The sequence below is a fragment of the Lutra lutra genome, chromosome 2 (genome assembly GCF_902655055.1).
Source record: "Lutra lutra chromosome 2, mLutLut1.2, whole genome shotgun sequence".
Taxonomy (NCBI): Eukaryota; Metazoa; Chordata; class Mammalia; order Carnivora; family Mustelidae; genus Lutra; species Lutra lutra.
The window spans coordinates 45,151,569-45,175,794 of record NC_062279.1 but is presented as its reverse complement, the minus strand read 5'-3'; the positions used below and the strand labels follow the sequence as shown (position 1 = coordinate 45,175,794).

Genomic DNA, 24,226 nt, shown 5'->3' with positions numbered 1-24,226 from the left:
AAATACATAAAATCTTAAAAAAAAAAAAACACACAGGTGTTTTTTTTTTTTTTAAAGAAATACACGTGTATTTACTCATTTGTGCAGAAGAAATACAGGAAGGATAAATCAGAAACTGAAGTTACCTATAGTGGGCACAGAGGAAAGGGGTGGAAGAAAGGGGGCACTGGGAAGAGTTTAAGAGCACTGAGGAGGGAACAAGGATTCTCAAAGGATAACACTTTGGATAGCTTTGACTTCTAGAACAACAGTAATGTTTTACACATGTCCCCCCCCCCCCAAATAAATAATTAAATCAACCAGCATGTGAAAGAAAACCCAAACAGAATACAAACAGTAATAAACCTAACTGTATTATAAATAGATAAAGCAACAAAGAAGGGTATGGGAAAAAAAAGAACTAACCAAAGTAACTTTGGAAAACAGCATTTTGTCTGCATACTGCAAGGCTAAAGACATAGAGAAATATACACCAACACTGTATCTCTAGTTAGTAAATCTGTTTTCACAGCATGAATTGGCTTTATATACTTATTTCATGGGTATACTAGGATTGAACAGACAAGTGAATATATTGTAGGTAATGGAATAGGAAAGGAAGAAGACTAGACTGAATCTTGTGATGTTGGGACTGGAATCAAAATTTACTCTTTTTAGGGTATATACAGATAGATATAGAAACAAATAAAAATGTGGGTATATGTGCAGGTTAGTGTGTTTATATCTATTTCCTAGCTCCTCCTGAGAGGGCCTAGGACCTCAAAATCACTATGTGTATTGATTTTGGGACTACAAATAAATTGTAGCAAGAAGGCATATATGCAAACACAGAACCTGCAAATAATGATCAATCATATATACTCATCATGAAATATACATTATCTCAAACACAGTCTCCAAACACAAGCAACAACTGATAGGATTATGGTAAGAATCAGATAATCAGGGGCGCCTGGGTGGCTCAGTGAGTTAAGCCGCTGCCTTCGGCTCAGGTCGTGATCTCAGGGTCCTGGGATCGAGCCCTGCGTCGGGCTCTCTGCTCGGCAGGGAGCCTGCTTTCTCCTCTCTCTCTGCCTGCCTCTCTGCCTGCTTGTGATCTCTCTCTGTCAAATAAATAAATAAAATCTTAAAAAAAAAAAAAAAAAGAATCAGATAATCAATAACTGGAGTTGGCAATTTTGATACTCAAAAGCAACTCCTAGTTCAAGCAGGAAAAAATAATGAAAGTTACAAGGAACAATTCAATGCAAACAGAATTTTTCAATTGCAATTTCAAACAATTGCAATGCAAAAAGAATGCATTATTTTCAAGTATATACAAGACAGCCACAAAGGGGCACCTGGCTGGCTCACTTGGTAGAACATGGCAACTCTTGATCTTGGGGCTGTGTGTTCAAGCCCCATGTTGAGTGTAGAGTACTTAAAAAAAAAAATGGTCACATAAATCTACTAGGTACCTCATCACAAAGGGAGTCTCAAAAAAATTCCAAAGTATGAGTATTATTCAGGTTATGTTCTCTAATTAAATTACATTAATTAGAATCAGTAACAAAATATAACACTAATAAAAAATCCTGCATGACTGGAAACAAAAAAATATTACTTCATTATCCTGGAGTTAAAGAGAATTCTTAAAATATAAAATACTAAATAGGGGAGCCTGGGTGGCTGAGTGGGTTAAGCCTCTGCCTTCGGCTCAGGTCATGATCTCAGAGTCCTGGGATTGAGCCCCACATCGGGCTCTCTGCTCAGCAGGGAGCCTGCTTCCTCCTCTCTCTCTGTCTGCCTCTCTGCCTACTTGTAATCTCTGTCTGTCAAATAAATAAATAAAATCTTTAAAAAAAAAAATATATATATATATATATAAAAATACTAAATGATAATAGGGGTGCCTGGGCGGCTCAGTGGGCTAAAGCCTCTGCCTTCAGCTCAGGTCATGATCCCAGGGTCCTGGGATAGAGCCCCTCATCGGGCTCTCTGCTTCCTCCTCTCAATCTCTCTGCCTGCCTCTCCCCCAACTTGAGATTTCTGTCTGCCAAATAAATAAATAAAATCTTTAAAAAATAATAATAAATGATAATAAAAACCATACATATCAAAATCTGTGGGACCCAGATAGAGCAGCACTTAAAAGGCAATATACACTGACAAGTACATTTATTTTTTTAAAAACAGATATGGAGGGACACCTGGGTGGCTCAGTTGGTTAAGCGGCTGCCTTCAGCTCAGGTCATGATCCCAGCGTCCTGGGATAGAGTCCCATATCGGGCTCCTTGATCGGCAGGGAGCCTGCTTCTCCCTCTGTCTCTGCCCGGCTCTCTGCCTACTTGTGATCTCTCCCTCTCTCTCTCTGACAAATAAATCAGTAAAATCTTAAAAAAAAAAAAAAAGATATGGAAACTTGTTTGCAAATGTCTAATCTGTATCTTAAAGGTCAAACAAGAAACTCCTAACAGTGATTGTAAGACTGGAATGGCTAACATATGAGGAGATGCTCAATTTCATCAGTAATTGGAGAAATACTAATTGAAACAATAACATACTATTTTAGACTCATCATTTATACTCAAAAATAAGAAAATGAGACAAAACCAAATTCTGGAGAGAAGGCTGTAAGGAAATATGAACTCTTAGGTGTTACAGGCAGGCACATAGATCAGTACAGCTATTCTGAAGAGGAATCTGTGATTGTCAGTTCAAGAATGAAAGTATATACCCTTTTCCCTGACAATTCCACTCTTGTTGATAAACCACAGAGAAACTACAACATGGGACCATCAGTGGATTTATATAAGAATATCCATCACAGGGACGCCTGGGTGGCTTAGTTGGTTGGACGACTGCCTTCGGCTCAGGTCATGATCCTGGAGTCCCGGGATCGAGTCCCGCATTGGGCTCCCAACTCCACGGGGAGTCTGCTTCTCCCTCTGACCTTCTCCTCGCTCATGCTCTCTCTCACTCATTCTCTCTCAAATAAATAAATAAAACCTTAAAAAAAAAAAAAGAATATCCATCACAGCAACGTCAACTATAGAAAGAAACTGCAGGCGACATAGGTGTCCGCCATCGAGAATAAATGACTACAATGTCAGAGATGTAAACTATGGAACACTATGCAGCAGGCAGAAAGCAATGACCCAGAGAACTTGGATGAATCTAAAAACATCACGGTAAGTGAAAAACATCCAAATTAACAGAAACAAAGCTACAGCGGTGGTTCTCAGTGTGCTCACATTCATCTCAAGTGTGGTACATTGGCATCACATGGCAACTTTTTAGAAGTAGAGATTTTCAGACCCTATCTCAGATCTAGTGAATCAGAAATTCCAGGTGGGGCCCAGCAATCTGTTTTGGAACAACTGCTCCAGGAAATTATGATGCATGCTAACGTGTGGGGACCACTGAATAAGCACCATAATACTAATGTAAAATTAAAATACTTTATCCACCAAAACATTACATATTAAAAAATTAATGTAATGTATTCTATGTATTCTCTGGTATATACTAACCATAACAGAAACATATATAATGGCAAGAGGGAGGAAAAAAATAGAGTTCACAGATAAGAAAAAAAGTAAAACAGCAGAGAGGGACTTTGCAATGACTAGTAATAAATGTGTCATGACCTGAAGAGCTTGATTAATTCAACTGGGATTTTCCCACCTCCCAAAAAAGAAAGACTTTAAAATTCTAAATCCAGGTACTTCTCAGTAAACCTAATGTAAGTCACTGACATCTCTTGCCCATGCTTACTGGATTCAATTCCTAACTGGCCTCCCTCCCTGTACCCACTCTTAGACTTCCATTCAGTTTACCACTAAACAGCCAGAATAACTGTTTTGTTTTGTTTGTTTCAGAGAGAGAGGGGAGGGAGAGAGGCAGAGGGAGAGTGAGAATCTTAAGCAGGATCCATGCCCAAGAGGAGCCTGACATGGGGCTCAGCTCAATCTCACAACCCTGAGATCATGACCTGAGCCAAATTCAAAAGTCAGATGCTTAACCAACAGAGCCACCCAGGTGCCCTCAGAGAAACTGTTTTAAAACATAAATACAAATATATCATTCCCTAGCTCCAATCTCCAATGGCTTCCTACCACATTCAGAATCAAACCCAAACTCCTTACTATGGTTTGCGAGGCCTGACATCATCTAACCCCTGCCTATCTCTCTGATACGTTGCCTACAACTTCCCCTTACTCATCATTCCATCTAGCCGAACTGGCCTTGTTACTATTCGTGGACTGCATTAGGCCGGCTCCAACCTCAGTACCTTTACACTTCATAGGTCCTCTGCAGGAATATACTCACCCCTCCCCCGACCCCCACCACAAAGGCATGGCTCATCCCCTCAGGTCTTTAAAGTTTCTCAAATAGGCCTTCCCTAATCTCCATCTAAATTAGCTATCCTTGATGCTCTTTTAGCCCCTTACCCTGACTTTCACAGGCATAAACAAATATAGGACGCTGTCCCTTCAACAGAAAACCCAGTACAGGACTTGGCTTTGCTTGTTCATCTCCATCCCCAGAATTTAACAGTGTTTCTCAACAGAAGCACTATTGACAATTTGAAAAGCATGGTTCTTTGTTGTTTAGGAGTTTCCTGCATATTGGATGATGTGTGTTTCCCTGGACCCAGCTCATTAAATACCAGTAGAACCTCTCAAGTATTGTGACAAACTATTCATTCATATGTCTGTACATAATTATGTGTACATCTGCAGTATTTCTCAAAAATGGAACTGTTGGATCAAAATATGTGTACATTTTGAGACAGACACTGCAAAACAAACATGAAACTTAAATATGTAAACACATACAAATATACTTAGATGATTTTTTTTTTGGTTGACTTTTGTTTTTGACATATCAACCTACACAGAATATTCCAAAGAAAAAGTACATTAAATTCTAAATGAAATAAATCAGGCTGAGAAAAACAAAGACCATATGATTTCACTTCTGTGTGGAATCCAACACAAAGCAATGGAATAAATAAACAAACATACAAAAAGCAGAATCATACCTATAAAAACAAAGAACATACTGACGGCTGCCAGAGGGGAACATACAGATGGTTGTGGGGGGCTCCCAAAATGGGTGCAAGGAAGTAGGAGGTATACGCTTCTAGTTATTGAATAAGTCATAGAAACAAGAGATACAGCATAGAGAACAGTCAAGATTATGGTAAAGATTATGGTAGCTACACTTGTGGTGAGCAGAGACTTATAAACTTGTTGAATCACTAATACAACATTGTGTGTTAACTACACTCAAAAAAAGGACATTAAATTCATATATAAACTTAAAAAGCACATTCTCTTTTTCTCTATTTCCCAGCCAAGAACATGATACATCTTTTTATTTAACAAGGTCTTTGTTTCTGACTCCTGAAAAGACCAAGTCACCTTTTTGAAGTAATGAGATATATAAAAGCAAAATTCATATCCATATTTCAGTGTAATTTGGTTGATGCACTTCTTGGCCTCTAATCTGAAGTTTTATTTCCTTATATATGCAATTGCACAATTACCTTGTATAATTCAATTATAGGCTCATGATTTTTTAAAAAAATATTTTATTTATTTGAGAAAGCAAGCATGAACAGTGTGGAGGATCAGAGGAAGAGAGAGAAGCAGACTCCCTGCTGAGCAGGGAGCCCAATGTGGGGGGTTGATCCCAAGACCCTGGGATCATGACCCGAGCTGAAGGCAGCCGGTTAACCAACTGAGCCACCCAGGCCCCCCTACAGGCTCATGATTATCAGATTTGTTCAGACACTCAAAAATCACTTCTTTATTTCAGTGTGAACAGAATTTGTACTCCACTTCAACAATCCTTTCTGTATGTCAACAATTATTCATTAGTTGTCAACATGTCAACATGTCAACAATTGATCATCAAATAACATTTACATCACCTAGACATCTAAGAACATTTTCTCTTTGGTAATGCCTGTACATTTAGTATAACATATCCTATGCTGTATTATTGACTAAATTTTCTGTGATATACATTTCATCCCTGTGACTTATTTATCTTACAACTGGAACTCTGTATCTCTTAATCCCCTCTACCTATTTTACCCAACTCTCTCCATCCCACCCCCTCTGACAACCACCAGTTTGTTCTCTGAGTTTATAAGTCTGCTTCTGTTTTGTTTGTTCATTTGTTTTGTAGATTCCACATATAAGTGAAATCATATACTATCTGTCCTTGTCTTGTTTCACTTAGCATAATATCCTCTAGGTCCATCCATGTTGTTGCAAATGGCCACATTTCATTCTCTTTTATGTTGGAGTAATATCCTATTATATCTGGTATATATATATACAGACCACATTTTCTTTATCCATTCATCTACTGATGGACACTTAGGTTACTTGGAATAGAGAAACATTTCAATGATACAGTCTGCAGGTATCATCTCCACCCATCCCAGATACATACTTAAGAGACCTTGGAAATTTACTGAGCAGCAGAGAAACAATTATTTTCTTAGCTTCTACCACTAATTTGTGTCCTCATAGATGACACTAAATTAATCTGAGGCTCTGGCAGGTAACACTGAACTCTTCTGATTCATGAATTTAGACCACCCATCTAACAGAAGAGGACAATCTATTTCTCCTGTATATTTTTTCTGGCAGCTTTAGAATAACTGCTGCTTCTTTGAATGAGCACTAGGTAAGATAGCTGATTTGGATCTAGGAGTGATACTGCACATACAGTAAGTCTTTAGCCACTAGAAACTAAGTACAGTGAGATTATCATACTATGAGGGAGAAGAAGAACTAAAGACTACAAGAACAGCAAGCAGACTCAATTTCTCATCTCAAACTTATTCTGGCCACATTATAAATTTAGTTACCTACACTATTCAAAAGTTACTTCTCTTTTATTTGCCAAGCACATATAGCTGAATCAATGGACATTAAACATGAATGTGCTTTGGTTCCACTGTACTCAAGTCTTTGCATTAGGTTCTAAAATAGTTTTATCTTTTATACACAATAGCTTGACTTGAATTTTTTCTTTTTTTTTTAAATTTTATTTATTTATTTGACAGAGAGATAGAGATCACAAGTAGGCAGAGAGGCAGGCAGAGAGAGAGGGAAGCAGGCTCCCCACTGAGCAGGGAGCCGGATGCGGGGCTCGATCCCAGGACCCTGACATCACAACCTGAGCCGAAGGCAGAGGCTTAACCCACTGAGCCACCCAGGCGCCCCAAATTCTTTCTTCTTAAAAAAAATATTTCATTTATTTATTTGAGAGAGAGAAAGAGAAAGAGCAGGGGGAGGAGCAAAGGGAGAGGGAAAGAGAGAATTCCAAGCAGGGCTCCAGAGTGCAGCCCGACATGAGGTTCGACCTCACAATGCTGAGATCATGACCTGGGTTGAAATCAACAGTCGGATGCTTAACAAATGGAGCCACCCAGGTGCCCCTACTTTATTTTAATTCTAATAATTTTTTCTCATCATTCAATTTTCCAAATATATTTAAGTAAATTGTAAGTTTCCATTAACTTCATTAACTTTAATCATTTTTTCCTTTAATGAACAATGATTAACTGCTTACTACGTGCAACAATATAAAAAATTATTCCTATGGGGCGCCTGAGTGGCTCAGTGGGTTAAAGCCTCTGCCTTCGGCTCAGGTCATGATCCCAGGGTCCTGGGATCGAGCCCTGCATAGGGCTCTCTGCTCAGCAGGGAGCCTGCTTCCTCCTCTCTCTCTGCCTGCCTCTCTGCCTACTTGTGATCTCTGTCTGTCAAATAAATAAATAAATTCAAAAAAAAAAATTTGTTCTAGAGATTGCCATGACATTTAGTATCCTTTTTTAAATAAATAAATAAATAAATAAATAAATAAATAAAAGTAAATCATAGCCCAGCAACTTATGGTTTTATAATTAAGATCGGCTAATTCAAACCCTGTTTAGGGTGAATAGCCATTTATGTCATTTATACACAGCCTATACACTATCTTCAAGAGGAAAGGTTGGTAAGCATTTAACTTATTTGCAAAGCTGGGTTAATACAGCTTTCTATATGTCTACTACATACAGAAGCTACAAGAAGGAATAGATCTTTCTTCTATAAATGAATACATTTCTTTAACACTTTAATACTGGAAGTATTGAAGTTTACAAATTCTGCCAGTGCTCTCATTTTAATTTCTTCTACTAAAGAAAGGAAAGCAAATTTCTAAAAAAACACAATATGATCGTTCCAACGTATCCAGTTTAATTTTTACCTCTATACTGAAATAGCCTCTGTCCACATAATCACCCAGAAAGAGGTAGCGTGTGTTACTAGGTGATCCTCCAACTTCAAACAACTTCATCAGGTCAAAGAATTGTCCATGAATGTCACCACACACTAGGGAAAAAAGGACACAAAGTGAGATGAAAAATTATTTCTTATAAGAGAAATGGCAATAAACCAATAAGATCACAGTTTAGCTTTTAAATCACAGAAGCTTTTGACTAGAATGTTCTATAATTGTGGTCAATCTATCAATACTGAATAGTCCTACTGAAAATATTAGGTATTTTAAATTTTATTTCTTTGATGAATAACAAACCTACTGAATATGCTAAGAGTATCTCATAATTCCTAGAAATATTATCACATACCTTAGTTGGTTATTTGTAATCATTTTTCAAATTAGCTCAAATCTAAGTGCCACCATGCAATTACTTCTCATACCCGTGATTGGAGCCTCTACTTCTATCATGGTCTTCTCTTGTCTCAGGATGGCAGCCCCATCATTGATTATCTTTAAGGCTACTTCCTCTTCCAGTCGCCCTTCCTTCACCAAATGGTTTTTCAAAATATCAATTTTAGGTTTCCCATTCTCAAATACTTCCTTCAAAGTAAGCCGTTGGGTTGGAGGAAAGGGAACAGCTAGGAGGAGAGAAAAAGTAATTTAAAATACTTAAATGTACAGAGAACCATGACCCCATTTCTTTATGCAACAAATTAAACCTAATACATCACTATGATCTCACATCCACAACACCAGAAGTATATGGGGAAAGAAATCTGAGATACTATCATAATATAGATGATAGATTCTAATTTTTAAAAAGGCCACAGTTAAAGTCAAAGTTATTTAGGAGATGAATGCGTATCTGTGTATGTATGAATTATGTTTTTATGTATAAACATGAAAGACTTGAAGATGATTCAGAAAATAAACTAAAAGACCAGGGACTAGATGATATGAGTATCTTTTCTCTATGGAAAATGTGTTAAAAATGAAACTGTGGTTAAAATGAGGGGAAAGAAATCACAGCACTGAAGGGCATTTATTTTTCCATAGAACTGACATAATGGAACCATGTTTTAGAAGTCTGACTTCAGCTCCTGATCAGGGGAATCATAGTTGCATACTTTATTATTAAAAGGTAGTTGACTAAAATATTACTGATAACAAGCACACTGCTAACTGAATAGAGCTGTTCCTGAGAATTACTTGCTATGGTAAAACAGTATAAAGTTGAAGAGAACAGATAAGGACGGTCTAGTTGTGTTTTCTAATCTGTAAATGCTAAAAACTAACTTCAGTTTATTCTTGATATAAAGTCCATGTAATATCATGGTGAACTACCAACTTTAACAAAAAACTTTTTTGACGTTTTTAAAATTGGCCATCATCTCGGGCGCCTGAGTGGCTCAGTGGGTTAAGCCGCTGCCTTCGGCTCCGGTCATGATCTCAGGGTCCTGGGATCGAGTCCCGCATCAGGTTCTCTGCTCGGCAGAGATCCTGCTTCCCTCTCTCTCTCTCTCTGCCTGCCTCTCCATCTACTTGTGATCTCTCTCTGTCAAATAAATAAATAAAATCTTTAAAAAAATAAATAAATAAAATAAAATAAAATAAAATTGGCCATCATCTCATTGTATGATGGAAGTCTACTTAAGATTATAATGTAGTCTACTTTAGATTATCTATGATCTAACATCTACAAGCCTATAAATTATGCATTTAAAAGATGAGCTCATTTCAATTTGTAATTTATGCCTGGTGGTTCTACTTCTAGCTTTATGGTGAGCGGCTCCTGGCTAGCTTAGTCAGAGGAGCAAGCAACTCTTGATCTTGGGGTCATGAGTTCAAGCACCATGTTGAGATTATTTAAATAAATAAATAAACTTTAAAGGTGGGGGGGGCACCAAAATGAACAAGACAGTAAACAACATGTGTTGGAAAGGCTGTGGAGAAAGGGCAACCCTCTTACACTGTTGATGGGAATGCAAGTTGGTGCAGCCACTTTGGAAAACAGCATGGAGAATCCTTAAGAAATTAAAAATAGGGCGCCTGGGTGGCTCAGTGGGTTAAGCCGCTGCCTTCGGCTCAGGTCATGATCTCGGGGTCCTGGGATCGAGTCCCGCATCGGGCTCTCTGCTCAGCAGGAAGCCTGCTTCCCTCTCTCTCTCTCTCTCTGCCTGCCTCTCTGTCTACTTGTGATCTCTATCTGTCAAATAAATAAATAAAATCTTTAAAAAAAAAAAAAGAAATTAAAAATAGAGCTACCCTATGACCCTGCAATTGCACTACTGGGTATTTACCCCAAAGATACAGATGGAGTGAAAAGAAGGGCCATCGTACCCCAGTGCTCATAGCAGCAATGGCCACAGTTGCCAAAATGTGGAAAGAGCCAAGACGCCCTTCAACAGATGAATGGATAAAGAAGACATGGTCCATATATACAATGGAGTACTATGCCTCCATCAGAAAGGATGAATACCAACTTTTGTATCAACATGGATGAGACTGGAGGAGATTATGCTGAGTGAAATAAGTCAAGCAGAGAGAGTCAATTATATGGTTTCACTTACTTGTGGAACACAGGAATAATACAAAGAACATTAGAAGAAGGAAAGGAAAAGTGAATTGGGGGAAATCGGAGAGGAAGACAAACCATGAGAGACTGTGGACTCAGAAACAAACTGAGGGTTTTGGGGGGCGGTTCGATGAGCCTGGTGGTGGGTTTTATGGAGGGCACATATTGCATGGAGCACTGGGTGTGGTGCATAAACAATGAATCTTGGAACATTGAAAAAAAATAAAATTAAATTTTAAAAAATACAACCTAAAGAAAAGGGGGGCGGCACCTGGGTAGCTCAGCTGGTTAAGTGTCCAACTCTTGATTTCGGCTCAGGTCATGATCTCCGGGTTCTGAGATCTAGCTCCATGTTGAGCTCTGAGCTGGATGTGGAGCCTGCTTAGGATTCTTTCCCTCCCTCTCTCTCTCCCCACAGCCTGCACACACATGGTGTGTGCCTTCACTCTTACTCTCTCTCAAAAAAAAGAAAAGAAAAAAGAGAGAGAATCAAGCTGAAATCTACAGGCACTATAAAAATTTTAGACTTAAAAATCCTATGGTAAATTCACTATGCTCTTAGCTACAACTTGACTCATTTGGGTTATTCAAAGCTTACTGAAAAAATTATAGTACCAGGGCGCCTGGGTGGCTCAGTTGGTTAAGCAACTGCCTTCAGCTCACATCATGATCCTAGAGTATCGGGATCAAGCCACACACGAGCTCCCTGCTCAGCAGGGATCCTGATTCTCCATCTCTTCCCATCTCTTCCCAGCTCAGTGATCTCTTTATCTCTCTCTCTCAAATAAATAATTTTTTTTAAAGTGGAAAAAACTAAGAATATAAGTCTTAGAAAAGTTATCTTTAAAGAAATTTACACAAGGTTCAATCGAGAGCCTATGTATGTGACTTCAGAGAACACCAAGTCCTCTGAAATCTTGATCCAGAAAAATAAATGGAAGGTTCCACATTTAATCATTCCCCTTTTCATACTTAATTTACCTCTTTTTGATTTTCAAGCTCTTACTCTCAATTTCTGGCTAACCAATCTGCCCTTCTCCATTTTGAAATGAACCCCACAGAGAGCCTGGTTGTTTTTATATCCACTATGTAAATAAAAGAAATTGGCCAACAAACTAAAAACAAAATGAAACGATATAAAATCAAATGTATTAGAGTTGACAAAAAAGGTATTATAATAGAGGTAGTTCCAGAGACAAGAGATCCACAGATATTGTTTGACTTCTAACAGCAATATTATCACTACTAATGAAAATAAATTCATTTCAATACTTAGTTGTAATCAGGTAACAGTTTACAAAATAGGAAAATCATTTTTTCTATATATCATAAAAGTTATGTAAGGAGAGGTGACAACAACCTAAAGAACTCTTGAGAAAGAAATTTAGAAAGGTATCTTTTCTTTCTCTCAAATTCTTCCATTGCGATTTACTTAAAACAAGTAAACAAGTCACTTAGTTAAATGAAAACAAAAGCAAGGCTGAAATGGATCAAGGGGATTATGCCCAGCTAAAAGAAATGGGACACAGCTGAGCCAGGAACACTAAGAGGAATTAAGATGGGCTTGAGACAACATGCTTAACAGAAAGTTCCAGAAGAGTCCTAAATTTTTAGCTAAGGACAAATAAAATCAATTTCCTTCAAATTAGAAGAAAAGAATCTTCAACCTTAAAGGAGTTACACACAAGTTACTCCTAGCTATGTTTAGAAGCCCTGAATTCCATCTTCCTTATTAGAAAGTTGTATACACACTATAGTTGACATTGATTCATACAAGAGTGGGAACAGCCACCATCCTGAGAGGACTAAAGGAAATCTAGCTAAGTTTGGTCATGGAAGAAAATAGCAAGAGCTTTCCAATTAAACTTTAAACCTATATTTTTTAAAAAATATGCCCCAAGTACAGTGACCATATGTCCGAGCATGCCTATCTGGATATTCTCAAAATTATTTATCTTGTCCTAATGTGACTTAATAGCATCCTCTTTTACTCTCCAGTATCCTGATTTAAATCACCTATCCAGAAACAATATTCTCCAGAATCAGCTGGGGTGTTTGTTTAGAATGTAGATTCTTGGGCCTCAGCCTGGTAGAATCAAAACTTTTGGAGACTTAGGGGGCGCCTGGGTGGCTCAGTGGGTTAGGCCGCTGCCTTCAGCTCAGGTCATGATCTCGGGGTCCTGGGATCGAGCCCCGCGTCGGGCTCTCTGCTCAGCAGGGAGCCTGCTTCCTCCTCTCTCTCTGCCTGCCTCTCTGCCTGCTTGTGATCTCTCTCTGTCAAATAAATAAATAAAATCTTTAAAAAAAAAAAAAACTTTTGGAGACTCGGCACAGTCATCTCCTTTGTTAACAGGTGTCCCAGGCAACAGTTGTGCACACTAAAATTGGTTAGAGTGCACCAGGAAAATGGTTTAAGGGAATTCTAAGTAAAGACACAACTAATCTCGGGGCATCTGGGTGGCTCAGTTGGTTAAGCATCTGCCTTCAGCTCAGGTCATGATCTTAGGGTCTCAGGATCAAGCCCCGCATTGGGCTCCTTGATCAGCAGGGAGTGTACATCTCTCTCTCCCTCTGCCTGCCACTACCTCTGCTTGCGCTCCCCCTCTTTCTCTATCAAATAAATAAATAAAATCTTAAAAATTAAAAAAAAGATCCAACTAATCTCAAATAATCAGCACCTTCATTCCCAGTCATCACAAAGTAATAGTTTTCAGGTCTTTATGTCCTTTTCCCAGTCTCTACTGTGACCACACGGAAACAGGAGTTTGGAATTTCTGAATGAAAAAAAGAGGATCTAGAGTAGTGCTTTGCAAACTACTTGTGGGAACTGCCCCAGTCCAACCTCTAACCTGTCAAAACCTGTACTTTGTAAAATGCAGTAAAAATAAATCACTAGAAAAATGATCACATGCTTAGATGCTGTGCCAATGTCAAACTGCTATTTAAGTTCTTAAATGCTCAATTTCTGTACTTATTAAAGCTAATAACAGGTTATAAACTGACACGGATCCATGGACCACACTGAGTGTAACACTGGTTTAGATAAACATGGAGTCAGGGGAACAAGAATAGGACTAGAATTAAAATCTGAATACTATGTATGTACACATCTTCAAGCCAGAGTTTATTTTATTTCATCTAATGTACACATAAGAGGATTTTCAGCTGACTTCACTATTCACTTCACAGTGAATAATCTTTTCTAAGAACCCAAGTCTGCATCACATTCATTTCCAACTGTTTTTAATGGCACACAGGATTTCACTAACAAGAAATACAACAAAACACTATATGCAGGCAAATGAACAAGCTGAAGTTTCAGCTTCTAACATCTTATACCTACTTAAAACTATGAAGTATATGAATTCTAACACAGAGTTTCAGTTCCTGCATCCTTTCAAATTATAAACCAACTACTCAACACCAAGCACTGAAGTTTCTCTTGTTTCTGAGGCTGTGTGTCACCTCTTTAAACACTCCATTTATGGTCATACTTCTAAAACAATGTCTTAGCACAATTTTTCAAATTCCAAAGAAAATGTATTTAAGTTATTCCAGACATTTTATTTGTTCAAAAAATTAAATTAGGCATTTTTAAATGAAAGAATCAAATGTCAGCAGTGTCAGCACTCAATTTACTGCTTTATTGGTTATATTATACCATAATTTGGGAGGGGGGAGTGATCCCTTCATTTTTAATATAGGTCTATTATTTTATAAACTACAAACCCTACCAACGAAGAAGAGTTAACAGAGGGATTGAAAGGTCTCAAAACACCAGCATAGAGTTAAAAAAAAACAAAAAAACACAAAAAAACTATGAACCAAAAGGTGACTTATCCAGAAATGTGATAATTCAGGGAATATAAAATTACGGTACTTGGGTGCCTGGGTGGCTCAGCGGGTTAAAGCCTCTGCCTGCGGCTCGGTCATGATCTCAGGGTTCTGGGATCGAGCCCCGCATCAGGCTCTCTGCTCAGCAGGGAACCTGCTTCCCCCTCTTTCTCTGCCTGCCTCTCTGTCTGCTCATGATCTAGGTCAAATAAATAAATAAAATCTTAAAAAATAATAAAATAAAATAGAATAAAATTACAGTACTTTTTTCCCCTGAAGAGTAGAAGAGGTCTTGTAATTCAAGGATGACTGGTATTTTAAAAAGCCACTTGAAGTGTATCCACATAAAAAATAAACATTCACAATAAATAATGGGGGAAAACGATTTGGCATAAATAATAAAACTAAAGAATTGTGAAAATGGTTTTATTTCATAATTAACATAACTTGCAGCATAATCAAATATAACCAAGGGCTTTATCACAAACCTTGTAAAAACTGATTAGCCTAAAGGCTCTTTTGAACTCCAGGCTCTTAAGTTCAACCACCCAATTAATATCTACTTGGATGTTTAATACATATTTAAAATTTAACATGTCACGGAAACAACCTAAGAGTTGACTAATGGATGAATGGATATAGAAATGGTGGTATTCACTCTGTCTGCCTGTGCTCATGCTCGCTCCCTCTCTCTCTCTCTCTTTCTAACAAATAAATAAAATCTTAAAAAAAAAAAGAAATGGTGGTATTTTCATACAAAGGAATATTATTCAGCCATAAAATATGAGAAAGTTCCACTATTGGTGACATTATGGATGGTACTGGAGGGTATTATCCTAAGTGAAATAAGTCAGAGAAAAGACAAATACTGTATGATCTCACTCACATGTAGATTCAAACCAAAATAAAACTCACAGAAAAAGAGATGGGACTTGTGGTTACCAGAGGTGAGAGGCAGAGGTGGAGGGGAGGCGGAAATGGGAGCACTGTAGTCAAAAGATACAAATTTCTGGGGCACCTGGGTAGCTCAGTTGATTGAACATCCAACTCTTGATTCTGGCTCAGGTCATGATCTCAGGGTCATTAGATCAAACCCCATGTCGGGCTCCGAACTCAGTGGGGAGTCTGCTTGGGATTTACTCTCTCCCTCTCTCTCTGCTCCCTGACCCACACACTCTCTCCCTAAAACAAATCTTTTTTAAAAAGACATAAACTTGCAGTGATAAGGTAAATAAATACTAGAGATATAATATACAACATGATGACTACAATTAACACTGCTGTATGATCTATAGGACAGTTGTTAAGAGCAAATCCTAAGGGGAAAAAAAGAGCAAATCCTAAGAGTTCTCATCACAAGGAAAAAATTCTTTTTTCTTCTTTCTTTTCTTTTTATTGTATCCATATGAAAAGATGGATGTTAGCTAATCTTACTGTGGTAATCATTTCAAACTATATGTAAATCAAACCATGATGCCACATGCTTTAAACTTATATGGTGAGAAAAAATTAACATATGTCTGGGGGCACCAGGTGGTGGGTATTGTAGAGGGCACGGATTGCATGGGTGTGGTGCAAAAATAATGAATACTGTTATGCTGAAAAAATTAAAAATTAAAAAATTTTAAAAAAATTAACATATGTCCAAAATTAAACTTATTATTTCCCATACCATCTCTAGTCTTTTCCATCTAAATATATAGAACCACACTCAACCCAGTTGCTCAGGCCAAAAAGCTAGGCAGGCCTCCCTTAATCACAATTTCCCCAATACTCCCCAAATCCCAATTTATCAGCAAGTCTGGCTGATTCCTTTTTTTTTTTTTTTTTTTAAAGTAAGCTCTGGGGACACCTGGGTGGTTGTTGGTTAAGCATCTGCCATCAGCTCAGGTCTGATCCCAGGTCCTAGGATCAAGTCTCACATCCCGCTCCTTGCTTAGTGGGGAGCCTGCTTTTCCTTCTGCCTGTTGCTCCTACTGCTTGTGCGTTCTTTCTCTCTGACAAATAAATAATAAAATCTCACCAAAAAAAAAAAAAAAAGGGTAAGCTCTGTGTCCAACGTGGGATTTGAACCCATGACCCAGAGGTCAAGAGTCGCACACAGTCACATGCTTGCCTAATCTCTATAAAATATACCTCAAATTCGGACAGTCTGGGATGCCTGGGTGGCTCAGTCGTTGGGTGTCTGCCTTCGGCTCAGGTCATGATTCCAGGGTCCTGGGATGGAGCCCCACATCGGGCTCCCTGCTGGGTGGGAGGCCTGCTTTTCCCTCTCCCACTCCCCATGCTTGTGTTCCTTCTCTTGCTGTGTCTCTGTCAAATAAATAAATAAAATCTTAAAAAAAAAAAAAATTCGGACAGTCTCCAGCTGGCCCTCATTTGTTTTGGGAGCACAATGCAACCATTCTAACAGGTGTGAGATGATGTCTTCACTGTGGTTTCAATATGCGTTTTCTTGATAATTAGTGAGTGATATCAAGCAGCTTTTCATGTACCTGTTGACCTTCTATATGTCTTCTTTGGAAAAATGTGTATTCAGTTCCTTTTCCCCTTTTGTTAATCAGACTGTTTGCTTGTTTTTGCTGTTAAGTTGTACAAGTTCAGGGGCGCCTGGGTGGCTCAGAGGGTTAAAAACCTCTGCCTTCAGCTCAGGTCATGATTCCAGAGTCCTGGAATCGAGCCCCGCATCGGGTTCTCTGCTCAGCGGGGAGCCTGCTTCCTCCTCTCTCTGCCTGCCTCTCTGCCTGCTTGTGATATCTGTCTGCCAAATAAATAAATAAAATCTTAAAAAATAATAATAATAATCTAAAACTAGCCTAGGGACACCTGGGAGGCTCAGCCAGTTAAGCATCTGTCTTCAGCTCAGGTCATGATCCCTGGGTCAGTAGACTGAGTCCCACATCTGGCTCCTTGCTCAGCCGGGAGCTTGCTTCTCCCTCTGCATGCTGCTCTCCCTGCTCATGCCATCTCTCTCTGACAAATAAATAAGTAAGCTCTTAAAAAAACTAATCAAACTAAAGAATGATCCAAGAGTAAGGGAATATTGGAGCTGAATATAGAGAAAAAGTTGGCATTTTTATAATGTGTTCTAGGCAATCTATAAGTTGTTTCTTTTAGTCCTCCAAATTCAAAATCACAGGATTTTAAGAAATTTCAAAACAGTTTTAGAAGTTAGAAAATTGGATGCTCACTTCAGCACCACATGTACTAAAATTAGAATGATACAGAGATTAGCATGGCCCCTGCACAATGATGATACACAAATTTGTGAAGTGTTCCGCAGTTTTCACATGCAGTGAAAAGAAGGAGCAAACACACTCCAATGTTCATAGCAGCAATGTCCACAACAGGCAGACTGTGGAAGGAGTGGAGATGTCCTTCAACAGATGAATGGATAAAGAAGTGGTTCATATATAATGGAATATTCCTCAGCCGTCAGATAGGATGAATACCTACTATTTGCACTGACATGGATGGAACTGGAGGGAATGATGCTGAGTGAAATAAGTCAAGCAGAGAAAGACAATTATCATATGGTTCCACCCATATGTGGAACATAAGGAATAGAATGGAGGACCACAGGGGAAGGGAGGGAAAACTGGATGGGAAGGAATCAGAGAGGGAGATAAACCACGAGACTCTGGACTCCAAAAAATCAAACTAAGGGTTACAGAAGGGAGGGGGGTGGAGGGATGGGGTAACCGGATGATGGGCATTAAGGAGGGCACGTATTGTGATGAGCACTGGGTGTTATATTCAACTAATGAGTCATTGAACACTACAACAAAAACTAATGAGGTACTATATGTTGACTAACTGAACATAATAAAAGAAGGTTAGAAAACTGGGGACTGGGATGCCCTACATTAATTTTCATTAATATCACATATTAAACTAAAAACAGTTACATGCTAAGCCTTAGGCTAGACACAGCAAAATGTGTTACTAGATTAGCTTTCTAATTTTGACCTATTATGAATAAAGTTGCTATGGGAGCACCTGGCTGGCTCAGTCAGTGAAGCACATGATCCTTGATCTTGGGGTCATGAGTTCAAGCCCCATACTGGGTGTGGGGATTACTTTAAAAAATAAAATAAAATGAGAGCAATCAGAGCTTCCAGACGTGCCTCTCTCCCGGTTTCCTGGAGTTTCCTTGCAGCATGGCCCCCAAACGCCAGTCTTCGCTCCCGCCTCAAACGAAGAAACTGAGACTGCCTCCTGCCCCCAAGTCAGGGCAGACGTCAACATCTCAGCACTTGCATAAGGGAGAAAAAGAACAGCAAGAAGCAATTGAACATATTGATGAAGTACAAAATGAAATAGACAGACTTAATGAACAAGCCAGTGAGGAGATTTTGAAAGTAGAACAGAAATATAACAAACTCCGCCAACCATTTTTTCAGAAGAGGTCGGAATTGATCGCCAAAATCCCCAATTTTTGGCTAACAACATTTGTCAACCATCCACAAGTGTCTGCACTGCTTGGGGAGGAGGATGAAGAGGCTCTGCATTATTTGACAAGAGTTGAAGTGACAGAATTTGAAGATATTAAATCAGGTTACAGAATAGATTTTTATTTTGATGAAAACCCTTACTTCGAAAATAAAGTTCTCTCCAAAGAATTTCATCTGAATGAGAGTGGTGATCCATCTTCAAAGTCCACTGAAATCAAATGGAAATCTGGAAAGGATTTGACGAAACGTTCAAGTCAAACACAGAATAAAGCCAGCAGGAAGAGACAGCATGAGGAACCAGAGAGCTTCTTCACCTGGTTTACTGACCATTCTGATGCAGGTGCAGATGAGTTAGGAGAGGTCATCAAAGATGATATCTGGCCAAATCCATTACAGTACTACTTGGTTCCCGATATGGATGATGAAGAAGGGGAAGGAGAAGAGGATGATGATGATGATGAAGAAGAAGAAGGATTGGAAGATATTGATGAAGAAGGAGATGAGGATGAAGGTGAAGAAGATGAAGATGATGATGAGGGGGAGGAAGGAGAGGAGGATGAAGGAGAAGATGACTAATGGAACACTGATGGATTCCAACCTTCCTTTTTTAATTTTCTTCAGTCCCTGGGAGCAAGTTGCCGTCTTTTTTTTTTTTTCCTTTTCCTTTTTCTTTTCTCCTCTCGTGCTCATTCGCCCTGTTTTTTGAAGTCTCCTTTTTCTCTCCCTTTATACCATGGTTCTCAGCTTATTTTGGGGGGAAATACCTTGAGCAGAATACAGTGGGAAAAGAATCTCTACCCCTTTTTGTTCCAAATTCATTTTTGTCCCTTCCTGTCTCAACAAAAACAAAAACTTTATGGAATCAACACCACCGTGCTCTGTGGGAAAAAAGAAAAACCTTCTGCTCCCTTAGCTCTGCTGGAAGCTGGAGGGTGCTAGGCCCCTGTGTAGTAGTGCATAGAATTCTAGCTTTTTTCCTCCTTTCTCTGTATATTGGGCTCAGAGATTACACTGTGTCTCTATGTGAATATGGACAGTTAGCATTTACCAACATGTACCTGTCTACTTTCTCTTGTTTAAAAAAAAGAAAAAAAAAACTTAAAAAAATGGGGTTATAGAAGGTCAGCAAAGGGTGGGTTTGAGATGTTTGGGTGGGTTAAGTGGGCATTTTGACAACATGGCTTCTCCTTTGGCATGTTTAATTGTGATGTTTAACGGACATCCTTGCAGTTTAAGATGACACTTTTAAAATAAAACTCTCTCCTAATGATGACTTGAGCCCTGCCACTTGATGGGAGAATCAGCAGAACTTGTAGGATCTTATTTGGAATTGACATTCTCTATTGTAATTTTGTTCCTGTTTATTTTTAAATTTTCTTTTTGTTTCACTGGAAAGGAAAGATGATGCTCAGTTTTAAACGTTAAAAGTGTACAAGTTGCTTTGTTACAATAAAACTAAATGTGTACACAAAAAAAATAAAATAAAATAAAATAAAATAAAATGAATAAAAGTTGCTATGAACATTTTTCTATCTATCTTACAGTGGACATAAACACTCCTCTCTCTTGGGTATATATTCAGGGGTGGGACTGCAAGATAGGGAGTAGACATAAGTTTTGTCAAACAGTTCACCAAAGGTTTATACTATTTTATTCACACCAGTGAGTTGTGAGGGTTCTAGTTTCTCCATAGCCTTGCCAACATTTGGTATTGGTTAAGCTTCTAAATTGTATTCAATAATAGTGAGTGTCTACAGGTACCTCTTTGGGGTTCTAATTTACAAATCCGTGATGAAAAATGATGTTGAGCACATCTCCATCTGTTTATTGGCCATTTAGCTATCTTTGGGACATCTCTAATCAATCTTTTTATCCATTTAAAAATTTACTTAATATATTATTTCCATTAACTAATAAAAGTTCTTACATATTCTGAGTAGGTCCCCTTCATCAGATATATACTACCTTCCTTAATCATCTTTACTTACATAAGCATACAATTTAATGAGTTTTATATTTTATATTTTTTAATAATCATAACAGAATAGACTATGCAGAAATTCTTTAAACTTTCTTTTTTGAAAATATAGAAACTTAATTTCTTTGAGGAAATAATAGATGTATCACAAATTTAATGATTTTCTTACTGACAGGCTTTTTCAGAAAAAAATTTATATACTATTATAAATTATATTATAGTGAAAATTCTTATATATATATAAGAATATATATATATGTGTGTGTGTGTATATATATATATATATATATATATACATACACCTATATCCTTGTCCACATCTGATTATTCCCCTATAATGGATGTCTAAAACTTGCACATAATTATTTACTGTTGTGTAACAAATTACCTAAAACTTAGTGACTTTCTTTTTTCTTTTTTCTTCTCTTTTTAGAGAGGGGTGGAGGAGCAGAGGGAGAGAGAAAATCTTAAGCAGGCCAATCCAGGGCTTGATCTCACAACCCTGAGATCATGACCTGAGCCAAAACCAGGCGTCAGACACTTCACCAACTGAGCCACCCAGACACCCCAAAACTTAGTGGCTTTAAAACAACAATAATTATTGTTACCTCCCAGAGATTCTGTGGACCATGAATTCAGCACTGGAAACAGTGGGGCTGACTTGTTTCTCTTCCATGATATCTAGAGCTCCACCAGATACTTGGTAACCAGGGGCTGGAATCATCTGAAAGCTCACTCACTCACTCATCCAGTGGTTAACACGGGCTATTGGCTGAGGCTTAGCTCAGGTTTGGGATGAGAAGATCTACACGTGGCCTGCTCACGTGACTGAATTCCAAGAACATGGATCCCAAGAAAAAGAAAAAGCCAAGAGGAACCTGTATCCTTTTTATATTCTAGCTTCAGAAATCACATCCTAGGGACGCCTGGGTGGCTCAGTTGGTTGGATGACTGCCTTCGGCTCAGGTCATGATCCCGGAGTCCCGGGATCGAGTCCCGCATCGGGCTCCCAGCTCCTCGGGAAGTCTGCTTCTCTCTCTGACCTTCTCCTCGCTCATGCTCTCTCTCACTGTCTCTCTTTCAAACAAATAAATAAAATCTTTAAAAAAAAAAAAAAAGAAAGAAATCACATCCTATCACTCCCACCACACCCAGCTGGTTGGAACAGTAGCAAGCCTGCCCAAATTCAAGGGGAGAGGAAATGGATTCCACCTATTAATGGAGAGTGGCAAAATCCTGTGAGTATCTGGACTAGAAATACAGCTGTGGCCATTTCTTGAAAAGGAGAATCTGTCATATTTTCTCTATTTCAAAGTAAAAAAAATAATAAGTTCCCAATGCCTCTAACAATACCTCTAAATCAGAGCGCTTTTTAAATTGTCCATCCTATATTTTCTAAGCTATTACCAATGAGAATATTTATTCATTTATTATAAGGAAAACATTAGATACATTCCCAAATGTTTCAAAAGTAATTTAGGGTGCTATATTAGAAGTTGCATAAACTAAATATTTTCTGATCTGCTAGTTGTTAAAAAAAAAAAAAATCAGGGCGCCTGGGTGGCTCAGTGGGTTAAGGCCCCTGCCTTCGGCTGAGGTCATGATCTCAGGGTCCTGGGATGGAGTCCCGAGTCGGGCTCTCTGCTCAGCAGGGAGCCTGCTTCCTCCTCTCTCTGCCTGCCTCTCTGCCTACTTGTGATCTGTCTCTGTCAAAGAAATAAATAAAATTAAAAAAAAAATTTTTTTAAATCAGCATTTTTTTCTTCTAAATGAACAGGAGGGATAAAAATGCAAAAATAAACCATTGATATAAAGCAAAATTTTAAAAATACTTGGTTCAAAATAAAATGTCAAATTCCCAGTTTAAAATGAAGACATCATGGTACTAATAAAGATTTTCAAGTCAAGCTTTATTCACTTTGAACCCTAGACTCAGAAGTTCTGGTTGATTTCAAGATTATGTAACTCTGAGATCAAACCTTGCCTTGTGTGCACATCTTCGTTTTAGTTCCTTCCCAACCCCAGGAAAGGTGTTTCTGGAATGATATTCTTTTTTTCACCCCACTGTTCAAACAGAAACTCTCTTGATATGGTCAATAACTACATCCAAATTACAAATTACATTTTGGACACTCTGCAAGGAAAATAACATAATAAAATATCTGTCTTTACCTCTCCTCTCTCCTCAAAACTAAAAGTATAGTAAGTAATAAACTATTTTCATTGTCAAGCAACTCAAATAATGATTTTCTATATTCTTTTTTTTTTAATTTTATTTATTTATTTGAGAGAGAGAGAGCATGAGAAGGGGGAGGGTCAAAGGGAGAAGCAGACTCCCTGCCGAGCGGGGAGCCCGATGTGGGACTCAATCCTGGGACTCCAGGATCGTGACCTGAGCCAAAGACAGTCACTTAACCAACTGAGCCACCCAGGCGTCCCTGATTTTCTATATTCTTTAAAAATTCACATAGCAAGGGGTACCTGGGTGGCTTAGTCAGTTAAGCATCTGCCTTTAGCTCGGGTCATGATCTCATGGGTCCGGGAACAGAGCCCTATGTCAGGCTCCCTGCTTAGCAGGGAGTCGGCTTCTCCTTCTCCCTCTGTCCCTCCCTACCATTCATGTTCTCTCTTTCTCAAATAAGTAAACAAATAAATAAAATATTTAAAAAAAAAAAGATTCACATCGAGAAGGGCACTTGGGTGGCTCAGTCAGTTATGTGGCCAACTCTTGATTTTGGCTCAGGTCATGATCTCAGGGTCATGGGATTGAGCCCTGGGTCAGGCTCCACACTCAGGTTGGAGGCTGCTTGTCCCTCTTCTTCTGCTCCTCCCACTGCTTGCATACTCTCTCTCTTCTCTCAAGTAAATAAATAAATCTTTACAAAAATTTACATAGCAAGAGAGCCCTATCAGTGTTTCACAAGAAAGACAGTGCACTGAGGTCTGATATCAGTCTGTACCTTCAGCTGAAACATTTTGGCATGATAGTATAAGAAACCAGGAGAAGATATATAAGAGGAGGCATAGAATGCTGTTTTATTAAGTCTAAAATGTTCTTTTAAGGGGCCTCGGTGGCTCAGTGGGTTAAAGCCTCTGCCTTCGGCCCAGGTCATG

The 24,226-nt window shown here is 38.5% G+C and overlaps 2 protein-coding genes and 1 non-coding gene across 6 annotated transcripts in view; 2 read left to right on the top strand and 1 right to left on the bottom strand.

The window, feature by feature from the left end:
• PPP3CC (protein phosphatase 3 catalytic subunit gamma) overlaps positions 1–24,226 on the bottom strand; it is a 103,551-nt gene that overhangs the window by 48,619 nt on the left and 30,706 nt on the right. For all 4 annotated transcript variants that reach the window (XM_047717331.1, XM_047717329.1, XM_047717332.1 and 1 more), the window contains exons 2-3: positions 8,712–8,909; positions 8,257–8,381 (exon numbers count right to left, since the gene is read on the bottom strand). In XM_047717331.1, the coding sequence (XP_047573287.1) occupies positions 8,257–8,381; positions 8,712–8,909 (323 nt within the window). The remainder of the gene's footprint in view (positions 1–8,256; positions 8,382–8,711; positions 8,910–24,226) is intronic.
• Positions 17,864–17,967, top strand: LOC125094554 (U6 spliceosomal RNA). Its single transcript, XR_007125574.1, has one exon. It is a non-coding gene; the product is annotated as a U6 spliceosomal RNA (small nuclear RNA).
• Positions 18,816–20,611, top strand: LOC125092862 (protein SET-like). The gene has a single exon (XM_047717341.1). The coding sequence runs from the start codon at positions 18,841–18,843 to the stop codon at positions 19,708–19,710; it is 870 nt and encodes a 289-aa protein (XP_047573297.1). The 5' UTR covers positions 18,816–18,840; the 3' UTR covers positions 19,711–20,611.